The sequence below is a fragment of the Solanum dulcamara genome, chromosome 12 (genome assembly GCF_947179165.1).
Source record: "Solanum dulcamara chromosome 12, daSolDulc1.2, whole genome shotgun sequence".
Classification (NCBI taxonomy): domain Eukaryota; kingdom Viridiplantae; phylum Streptophyta; class Magnoliopsida; order Solanales; family Solanaceae; genus Solanum; species Solanum dulcamara.
In genome coordinates this window covers 17156686-17168755 of record NC_077248.1, presented here as the reverse complement: position 1 = coordinate 17168755, position 12070 = coordinate 17156686, and the positions used below count along the sequence as shown (strand labels likewise).

The following is a 12070-nucleotide window of genomic DNA, read 5'->3' as shown; positions in this document are numbered from 1 at the left end:
TGAAAGCTAAAGTAATCTTTGAACCCTCTTTGTTACTAAACTAGAATTTTTCCTTACGTTGAGTGGATTCAACTGTTCATATACAATTTTAAAAAATCATTTGACCCTATTCAGGTCGCTCTAATTCTGAGCAAGATGATTCAATTGAACTCTTTGCCTTCCTCTAGCTCCTCTTCTGGTACAGATTACTCTGATATCTCTAGTAGGGGAAAATAAATGATCACCTAGTATTTTTATTTATTCACAAAAAATTAAAATCTATCTCTTATAATTTTCTATTCAATTCATTTATAGCCACACTTATATCACACTTGAGGTTAATTTTTGTACTTTTATTTGTTGGGGAGGAGAGAATTACAGAGTGCCAATTTTATTCGCTTTCACTCTCTAAAGTTTAGGTTATTCAAAATATTGAACAATGTGGCCTTTGGGTGCTTGTTATCTATTCTATTATATCATAATTTTATTTTAAATTAGGTATTTGTATTGATTGCTACTTAAATTTTATTGTATCGCATCATTAAATACATCGTTATGAAAAGATAAAAGTCCCATTTTATGGAACAAATAATTTTTTGTGGTTGTGTGTCGTTACTATATTTTCATTTTCTTATTACTTAATAATCCTATTTTATCAAAGTCCACACCTTTTTAATATAATAACTCTACCATGTATGCTACTTTTCTTTATAATATTGTGGGTTTAATCTTCAATTGATGATGTGTGACATAACGTAACATGGAAAACAATCTATCCAAAGCTTATATCATTAAAAGAATACAATATGATACATTATAAAACTATATTTGTGTAGCAACTATCCAAACAAATGAGTTGAAAATGCTTGCAAATGAAAAAAATACTCAAAAGCGCTTTCTCTGATCTTACATGGTGTGAATTTAGATTAATAGGATAATTATTTTGTTTTTTCATTCTCAGAGTTTTTTTCTTGATAAGCATAGTGGAAACAAGTGTTTTATGGTAGCACCAACTGATCTTATAATTTCGGAGAGTGATGACGAATACTCTTGGCAATGGAATGAACGCCCTGATTCCAGGTTCATATTTTTTTATGTTCTTAATTTGATCTATAACTTCATTTTTCTTTCTTATAAATATATATGCAATGCATTTTCTCTTTCTTTCTCTCTTTTGCGCCATTTAGTTTAAACTAGTTATTTTCTTGGTTATTATTAAGATTGTCTCTTTGTTTGTATTGATAACATTAAAGGGGTGCATTTTTAATAAATCTTCTTTCAATAAAAGATGAAGATAATGTGCTCTTCATCAAAAGGCAAGTCTATCGAAAATAGTATAGAGAGAGAAGATTACAGCTAGGGGGAAACCAGAAGAATCAGTATTAAAGAAGTCAGCGAGCCTACAAGAAGGCAAGCCAAGATTTCAACAAACCATGAAGGGACAGTTGCTACAATTATGAAAAGAAAGGACACTACACAACAAATTGTTGGTACAAAAAAGATGTAGGTAACTTAGAAACTTATACTCAAAACTAGCAAGACAAAGAAAAGCTTGGAATTTCGGGACATCTTATGCAGTTGAAGAAAACAATCAACAAGAACTTTTCACCTCTGACTTTGACAAAGAAAAAGAGATTCACCTCTGACTTTGACAAAGAAAATGAGCTTCACTTGCAACTGTAAGTGAGAAATTGACATCACATTATCGGTGATGTGAAAACTCCTATCAACATGAGTTAGTATAAAGGTGATCGAACAGTGATTAAATTGCAGAAAATAATTCTAGAATGTCAATAACTCATATAGGAAAGATAGTGTTTATGCCTCATCATAGATCGAGACAAGTGTAACTTCGAAATGCCTACCATGTTTAGGATATCAAGGATAACTTATTATCTATGTCAAAACTAACATCTTTAGTCAAATATGCCGTGTTTGGAATGAATGATATAATGGTACATCAAAACTTTAAAAATAAAACCTTTCCTATCATCGAGAGAATATGATTAGATTCAATCTATTTATGATTTTTGAGACATCTTATGTGAAGAAGAATCAAAGTAATAAAACAATAGATCTATGGAATGCACGTCTTAGGCACCTGAGCTACAACGAATTAAAAATCATAATGCGACTGTCAAAATTAAAAGGTTTTTCCTAGTTTAAAATTAGAGGATATACTATATGTGTTGGATGTCAATATGAAAAAGCACAACAATTTTTCTATGGAGAATCAAAGTATTTAGAAAAGAAATAATTGGAGTGGTGCACTAGATGTGTTTGAACCATGAATGCAACCTTCTATCAATGATTACTAATACATGCCAACATTCATTGATGAATTCTCAAGGTACGTGTGAATTTACTTCTTAAAGAAAAAGTTTGAAGTATTTGAGAAGTGTTTTTTTCTAATAACGATAGTTTAGGTCATTACAATATATACCAATTTACCCATCATTCATTTCTGAATGATACAACGAACAAAATGATGGCATGCCAGAGTATTCCTCCCGAATAACCATGAGGTTCTATTGCCCTATTTCAACCGAGTGAAAAGAGGATCATCGCCTTACGTAACTTAGGACTATTAGCATACCGTACTCGAATGATTAAACAAAACACAAGAATTTCCCCTCAATCATGGAGTTAGACCCCGCTATAGTAGGTATAATCCCACTATAACAGTGCCGCTGGAGCGGCAACCCTACCTCTATAGAATGGTGATGGAATTCAGAAATCATATAGGGACGAATGGGTTTCTCTTTTCCATTCCTTCCTCTTCACTCTCATACTCATATTTTCTCTTAATCAATCCTTTTTAAACGTCGAATCTAAGGTAATGATCACATTTCCTACTCTCTTTACTTTATTAAATGCATAATGATTAACACATGATAATAATAGATTGTGTAGAATAGACTTTTGGGTTGGTTTTTGAAATTTGAAAGTATTGCTTGATTTGTCAAAAATATTGTAGCATGGATACTTCCCTTACATTTACAACGTCACTACAACATTCTGAATGTAAGGATTACGAGGTATAGGGATAAAAATAGTTCCAAATTGGTGGAGGAAGGTGAACAGTTATTCTTGATTGAAAACTTAGATTCGGACAATGTTTAGGAGTTATAATGCCTAGATTCTTGCATGTATAGATAATAGGACACTTTGGGGACACAGATCTGGAGTAAACCTGATAAAAATGGGATTTTAGCCAAGGGATGCTATTGAGGGACCCATTAAGATTTGGGGAGATGAAGGCACTACAGCAACCTTGATTCTACCATAGTGGAGGCCAATGTAGTTGGATCATTCTCGTTATGGCAGCCAGCTATAGCTTGGCCAAACTCCCTAAGGGGGAGGATGCTTAACAGTAGCCTCTCAGTAGGTCCAAGCTAGAAATTACTTCCTTTCAAGTAGGCCCCTTACTTTCAATGAGTTATAATACATTTAATCATGCAATCACAGGTTTTCAACAATTGCCGACATGGACGAGGAAGGTCTGCCTTTTGTGAGGTTTCTCGATAATGCTAGTCGAGAACAATATTACAACTTTCGATGAACAAAATTTTGTTGTTGTGAGAGAGGTTTTTTGATATATATTGAATGGTGGAGAAGACACTTGCTTTCTATGTCCGACTTGAGGAGTTCGATTGGGGCCCACTAGTGGAGGCTCCTTATGCTGCACGCTCTGGCTCAGTAAGGGAGTTCTACGCCATCCTACCTACTGTGCGTTGGGGTGATCCCAGTTCATAATTTGCATCTGTGAGGTGGATAACCTAGTGGATGATGAGACAATCAATGATGTGCTAAGGGTACTAGAGGTCTCAAATACAGAATTTGATGCCAGATTGAGGGGGGGTAGGCCTAAGCTGGCTGAGGGATACACTGGTTTAGGAGAAGTTTCACAATCAGGTCTACTAGTCCACCACTGAGGGCTTCTCTAGCCAGTATTTCTCGGGATCTAGTGGTGGACTATATTTGAATGGGATTAGGTTGAATATGGGGACAGATAGTGTATGAGTAGGAGGAACTTTTCCATGTCAACAAGAAGACATTCTTCCTTCTAGGGTTGATAACGGTGTAATGCAAGGGGGCCGAAATGCCCTTGATATACACCGATGAGAAGCTGCCATAGATCTTCCCTTCTACCCTCTTTTAGTTAAGGCAACCTCCATTAATTGAAGAAGAAAAAGAAGTTGAAAGGGGCTGAGAGCAGCCAGGTAGCGGCAGGGGCAGATGATGATGAGGAGGACGGCAATAAAGATGACAATGCACATCCTTCTCAGTCACAACTCCCATATTTTGGTATCCAAATGAAAGAGGACCTAGCTTCCATTCGAAGAGCCATAGGAGGTGCCACTAGTAGAGCCACCATCCTACCCTCCTCTGCCCAGGAACTTGAGATGCTCCGCCGGCAACTAAAGTGGGAGAAAAGGAAGAATTAGGAGAAGGACCGACTAATGGCTAGGATGTGAAAGGACCTCAAGGTTATCTTTATCGGTGTTGCCCCCTAGTGGGAGCTTCCAACCCTTATCTCGGAGGACTTTCGAGAGTTTCCCTCTATGAGCTAGGCATGGACATGTGAGCGGCCCCCAAAGTATCTCCCATCCGATTAGGACTTCTCTCCCCCCTTCCTCTGTATACTAATTCTAAGGTTGTTATTAATTGTTTCTACCATTTTTGTATTGGTTTGGACTTGAACTAGCAATTTTAAATGCCCCGATAATGAAAGGTTAAATAGGGGAAAATATGGAAGGGGTTCTGTCCCCCTTCCCACCCTCCTCTGCCCGCCTCCTATACTGAAAACATTTCCTCTATGGCAGCCCAACCAGGTCAGTTCAAGAAATATAGAATTCTATGAGGTCTTCTCATTCACCAAATGCCTTCAATTGATGTCGTCCCTTCACATCGCCTAACAGTCTGATATATAACCCTAGGATTAACCCAACAATGGACATCTCATGATTAACCCAACATTACACATTTAACAATTTTGCATTATCTTAAATATAAGGCATTCCAATCATGCACATACCAGCAAATTTGTTCATCACAAACATATTTTATCTATTGCATTAGAATAGCCCCTTTATAACATAATTCTCAAATTAGGCACGACTGTCTCGAAATCAGAGTTTCCTACTATCACAATTAATTCTATCTGCTTACCATCTTTACCAATAGTAAGTCAATGCACAATTCTTAACACAAAAATGTTCAGTTAATCACCTAGCAAGTTATCAAAAAACTATTACACATAACCAAGTTATATCCTTCAGGAGAGAACACATCACACACTGACATACATTTATGCAATATTCTTCAGGCGAGAACACATCACACACTGACATTCATTTATACAACACTATACACAAAATTCCAGTGTCAAGCTACATCACACAAGCAAGTCCAAATTATTAACTTATTTCGCCTCATGGATGAACATTAGCCAGTCATCCACACTTTTACACAACCTCTAAGGCTGGATACCAATAGGAACCTTCCCAGTTTCAATTTCCCTTGATTGTGTCAATTCGGCCAGACATGTCGGCATCCAATTAACTCGTCAAGATACCAATTGGAATCAAGAATTACCAATTGGACGCAACCCATACAAGGAAGTAACATACCTCACGTCAAAAGTAAAAAAAGTGATATTGTTTCCCAAAATGCTTCGTAGCTCCTTGAAGATTAAATATGGAGGTCAACACACCAATCTATAGGACAATACTCGATATTTGCTCTTGTACTAGGAGACCAGTAACTTGGGCCCTAATATCAAATTATCACGACCCAATTCATTAAGTCATGTGGGAACCTATTCTAAAAACTAGATAAGAGAACCCTAACCACCCAATTTTTAAAATGGGCAATGCAAAAATTAATAAAAGCATAAGAATATCTTTAATAATGTGAATATAATCATAAAACTCGAGTATAAGAATCATATTTTTACAATTACCTAAAAACATCACCGCCTGCATAGACTGCACAGACTAGGGAACATCATCGCCTACACAGACTATTTCAAGTGGCATAGCAAAAGTAGCATTAGTACAAACAACACGCACTAGTAGGCATAATCAATCGATACGAATCCACCACGTGATATCATGTAAATAATAAAAGAAATATATAACTTGCATATAAATTTAGGATCTGATCTACTCATTCACCACTCTCACTACAAGAAGCATTACCTTGAAATCCATACACTCTGTCTCAAGTCACCCCACCTTCTTCCACTGCCAACTCCCCCATCTAGGAAATCCACCCTCATCTCAGATCATAGCCTAATCCCTTCTATCACATAGAGGTTTCCTAAATACAAGACCACTATTAATTATGTTAAATAATTTATTATTCCACCTCAAGCTCTCGTACCAACACACTGTCCCTTGACAAATTTAGTAAACCACATTCAAGACTTTTACCAAACCACCTTGAGTCAAATCCCCGTTATTAAATATGTACCAGACAACCTAGACTAACAATACAGTGGAAGCTAGTGAATAAGCCAAACTCCCAGTCAACATTCTGACTTAGCAACGCTCTAGTTATACAAAATCTGAATAGATAACCACAACTTAGTAAAACAAATAACATTCAATTATAACCATTGTCAGGAATATAACTCTGATTCACAGTCCTCACTTGGACTTAACATTCACAAATCACCTGATCCACAATATTACAACAAGTCATATCTCATTCATCACAACTTTCAAATAACTCAGACCTCCAAGGATCCCTAAAACACCATTACGGTATTTAGTATGCAATCTTGGTCTACACAAGGATAACCCTAGTATTTAAATACACAAACTGGCCATCAGGGTCAACATGTGACAAATATAACACAATGAAATAACTCGGTTCTTTCATGGAACACACACAAAAACTGTTGGTATGCCGGAGTTGTATGCTTTTTTATTGTTAATGTACCGGTGTGGTATCCAATTTAATATTAATATATATCGACATGGTACCTGATCTAATAAATATATGTATACCGGTATGGTACCTGATTTTATCATCAAACACATAACACAATCATAATGAACAATAATCACACTTATACACTCACGCAAACACTTTATTTGCATGTGATTGACAACATCTTTCATTTCAAATCATGTTCTTCCTTTCTTCCCTAATCATATATCATGTATATAATACTAACAAATAGTTGACAAGCGCATATAACATAAATGAAAAAACAACAACGCTCAAACTAACATGAAGGATTCTTTTCTGAATATTTCATGATCATCATCCAAATAACCACAAGTACCTTCCTTAGGGTGACACCCAGCAACCATCATAATTTCAACAATAACTACCCAAGTCCACCATCAGCCTAAACCACAACTAAATTCACATTTAATTATTCAGACTCTGTGTTCGAAGGCATATGCATGAAACCTCTCGACAATCTACAAGGTATTATGTAAGTAAAGACTAGTCTAACTACTTGGTTAAAAAAACCTAGCAACCTAGACGCGAAGCAATTGCTGAAGAATCTGATTCATGAGTTTTTTTTGACTCCATGGAGACGAATCAAGGAAAATAGGGCTGAAATTCATGAGTTGTAGCCCTCTTTGCGCCAGAATCCCTCCTCTCCCTTGTTAACAAGATCAGAGCAACTTTTTTCGGGTTTTAGGAGCAATCCCCATCTATTTTAATATTGAGGGAAAGAGGAAAAATTTAAGTGTTTGCATTTTTGAGTATCTATCCCGCTGACCTCACTATAGCGACTGACATACCACTATAGCACTGCCACCATGATGGGAATATAACTGCTATATAGAAATGAAGTCAGTCCAATTCAAATTTTAAATTCTGAATTTTTGTCATGTCATCCCAACTTTTAATTGGCAACGAAATTCCAAAAAGTTTTAAGTCTCTACACAAGGTGTCTTTTCTAATAATGATGGTTTAGGTCATTACACTAACTTAATTAATATATAATATATTTCAAAGAAGAATCTAGAATATTCAAGACTTGTAAATAATTAAACAAACAACTCTACAATGATATTTCTAGATCAATACAAAGTCTAAAAGAATTCTAGAAAGAGCAACTCTAGAAATAAGTAGAAGGTGTAGTTATAGAATATTACATCCACTAGATTATTTCATCACCACATATAAATAAAGGTGACCATTTGAGTTGTTTGTTACTCAAATAAAGAGTGTGTGATCAAGAAAGATGTGTGAGAGAGATGTACCCAAGAAAATAGTTAGTGAAAGAAAACTAAGTGTAAAGATTTGTAAGACCGAAGTTGGTCCTTACTTAGCAATAATAAAATTAACGTTGTGAGCAACCAGTTGTATCCAACCTCTCTACAGACACTTTTTTTGATCCAGACTACCACTTTTACCGGTTGGTCACAATTAGCACCCTTTTTTGGTCTAGGCCACCACTCTTGGCATCCTAGCAAGGTATTACTTTGAGTAGTGGCTTCAAACATTAGCAAACCTACTCTAATACCAATTTTTATAGACTGAATAAGATAACCCAACCTTAAAAACTAGTTTGTTTCATGGGAGAGTCTACTCAAGCCTATAAACACCTTTGTATTTTTCCTTTTTAACTAGATTGTGGATCATATAAATTTTTTATAAATTAGTCCACACATAAAAGATGAAATATAACAAAAATTAATTTATCTATAAATTTTAGTGATTAAAAGTTTAACCCATTAATTATTTTCATATCTATCACAATTCTAAATTAAGGAAGGGAAAAGGAGAAAAAAGTTTGGAAGAAATATCTCTTTCATGTGATGTTTTCGGACAAAATTCCTAGAAGAGGAGGAAAAAGAAGATACTATTTCATAAAGGACACTTTGGACATTAACCATCTTTCTTTAAATTACAATTATCATAAATAGCATTCTCTCTTCTCATTATTATCCCATTTATGTATTCTTCTTTTCCCCTAACCATGTAGAAACTTGAAGAACACAGACGCCACCTTTGAAAACAGTAGCAACCCTTTGGATACTAACCAAATCATTTCTTCCTTGACCTCATAGACTTTTTATTGTACCGATGCTTAAAACTCATTCGTCTATTGTAAAAACAAACCCTTTGGATACTAACCAAATCATTTCTTCCTTGACCTCATAGACTTTTTATTGTACCGATGCTTAAAACTCATTCGTCTATTGTAAAAACAAACCCTTTGAATACTAACCAAATCATTTCTTCCTTGACCTCATAGACTTTTTATTGTACCGATGCTTAAAACTCATTCGTCTATTGTAAAAACAAACCCTTTGGATACTAACCAAATCATTTCTTCCTTGACCTCATAGACTTTTTATTGTACCGATGCTTAAAACTCATTCGTCTATTGTAAAAACAAACCCTTTGAATACTAACCAAATCATTTCTTCCTTGACCTCATAGACATTTTATTGTACAGATGCTTAAAACTCATTCATCTATTGTAAAAACAATTAGAAAATATCTGATAGAGATAATGATGAAGACGACAATTGTCAATGTTGGTATTGCTAAATTTTGAGTTATTATTGTGGGAATAGGAAAACAATTGTTGACTCTATAAGAGAGAAAAAAGCCAAAGTACTATTTAATTAGAAACGCTTGTTGAGTTATGTTAATGCATGTTGGCTTAGTGGAGTGAAGGTGAATTTAGAGAGAGAGGAGTGATTAAAGAGGAAAATCAAAACATTAAGGAGACAGTAAAGGCAGGGAATAGAGAGAGTTTTGTCGGTGTTTTATATTTTTATGGATTCTGTTTCCTCCTAGAAAATTGGCATATAGTAATAAAAGATAAATGAGAATCTTGCTTTTGTGTGACACCATATCATCGGATAGATTGTATCAAGTAAATTAAAGGAGAGAAATAAAAATAAATACAAAAAAGAAAAATAAATACAAATTAAAAAAATATAAATGTCGGCTATGGAGACGGGCACATGATTTTGTCAATTCTATTTTTTTTTTGTAAACATATTGTTCTCTAAATATTTAGATAAAAAGTCAAAAACATATAAATTAAAGAAGATAAAATGCATGCTATCAGTAGAGTTAAATGTAACACCTTTAATATAGACCAATAAAAGATTTGAATGAGTAATTTCTAATCATAACGTACATGTATTTAAAATATTAAGATTAATCATAATATAATTTTAATATATTATTAAAAATGCGAAGATCCAAAGTGTAAAGTGGAATTATCATTTTAGCCTTATATTGAATCAAAATGTTGTTGGAAAAATATTATTTATATATGAAGAAATTATAACTTATTATTTATCATTTACTAACCATGATTAATTTCCTTTAATACCTTTTAAATGAATCTTATAATTAAGTTGGTCAAACCTCTTAATTATTCTTTTATAACCTATAATTTATTCTACAAATTAATGACATTGGTTTATTCTTCAATGTTGTATTTGAACGTTCTTTACAAATTAGAATATTAGATCATTGAGGGAGTTGGAAGATGATTATTCTTTCTCTATAAATACATATATTTTCAAGGTCTTTAGTAGAGACAAGAATAAAACATACATATTCTTCTTTCTAAACTATATTATAGTTGTGATGGGTTTTCTTTACTGAATCTATGTTAATTTCTTGCTCCTAGTTTAATATTAGAGGAGCTTTTTGAATCCTAGTGTATACATCCATATCGGGTGAAATATTCTTAAGGGCAGTGACAAAAATATGCCTAAAGTTATGAGAATTCCTTATAACTGTTCGCGATAAAGTGTTCGTGTTCGTGATAAAGTGTTAGTATTCGTTATGATGGAGTATTTTCCGTAAGATTTCCAACAAATATTATAAAAAATCTAATTCATTAAATATAAATAAATATAATTTAATAAATATTATAATAGATATAAAAATAAATATAATATTTTATTAAAGAAAACAATCTAAATAATTGAATTATAAAGTCTCAATCTAAACTTTTCTAGAAATTATATATCACCTTTTGAGCTTCCTGTAGCAACGTAAGTACTTACTAGCATCTGTAGGTTCTTTAATTTCTTGAAATTGTAAATGTCCATTTATTAAAATTTTAAAAACTGTGAGAAAATTTCTTGGCAATATTCTTATACATGAATTTTAACTATTTACCCATTAGTCGTAGTTGTTAGCTAAGTTAGTTATTAGTTTGTTAGAAGCCAATTGTACACAACTGTCATAGTGCGACAAATACACATGTACAGATACGTTTTCTTTTGAGAAGTTTTATTCAACAAAGTAGTCCTTCTACTTCTCTTTACACTGACTTCTCCCTCTCTATGAATTCTTCCATTGATGCTGGGAGTCCCAAAGCTTCGAGATTGTGCACTGATCTCTGATCTTGATATGGTATCAAAGCCCCTATCGATACTTGCAGTTTGTAAGTCTAGCTACCTCTGGTTTAGGTCCTTTGTTGCTATTACTAGATATATCTTTTTGCATTTTCTCGATTCAGAACAATTACGTGTTACTTTGCTTACTTCCATTGATTTTACAATGGCAATTTCCCCTGTTGCGTCTCCGTTATCATCTATTCTGTCCATTGTTGTTAATCAGAGTGATCCTTTATACATGCATCCCTCAAACAACCCTTGGTTAATGCTTGTTCATTTTCCTTTTTATGAAATGGGATATCGATCCTAGAGAATAAAACTCATGTGATCCTTATTCATGAAGATCAAATTAGGTTTTGTTACTAGTGATTGTGCAAAATCTGCTGTGAATTCTCCCCAATTATAACTTTGGCAGATGCAGGAAGACATGGGGACATCGTGGATCCACAATTCCCTTGCCAAAGAGACCGCATACAATGTTGAAGATGTCACTAATTAAGTCGAATTATGAAAAGATCTAAAGGATCGATATGACCAAACTAATGGTGCAAAATTGTATCAACTCCAGAAAAATATCATTGACCTAAATCAAGGAGTTTTAGATATTAATTCTTATTATACTAAAATGAAGAATTACGGGAGATGGTAAATCTGAGCAGGATAGGTGTTTGATTTAGTTTTTGATGTGCCTTAATGAAGTCTACACTATCAACAGAGGAAGTGTCCTTATGATGAACCCT

At 34.0% G+C, this 12070-nt stretch overlaps 1 protein-coding gene across 1 annotated transcript in view; it reads left to right on the top strand.

Annotated features, from left to right (window-relative positions):
- The window catches only part of LOC129875649 (F-box protein PP2-B3-like), a 4207-nt gene extending 666 nt beyond the window's left edge, over nucleotides 1–3541 (top strand). The window contains exons 2-3 of the mRNA XM_055950933.1: nucleotides 941–1059; nucleotides 3448–3541. Coding sequence (XP_055806908.1) covers nucleotides 941–1059; nucleotides 3448–3541 — 213 coding nt within the window. The remainder of the gene's footprint in view (nucleotides 1–940; nucleotides 1060–3447) is intronic.
- Nucleotides 3542–12070: the final 8529 nt, after the last annotated feature.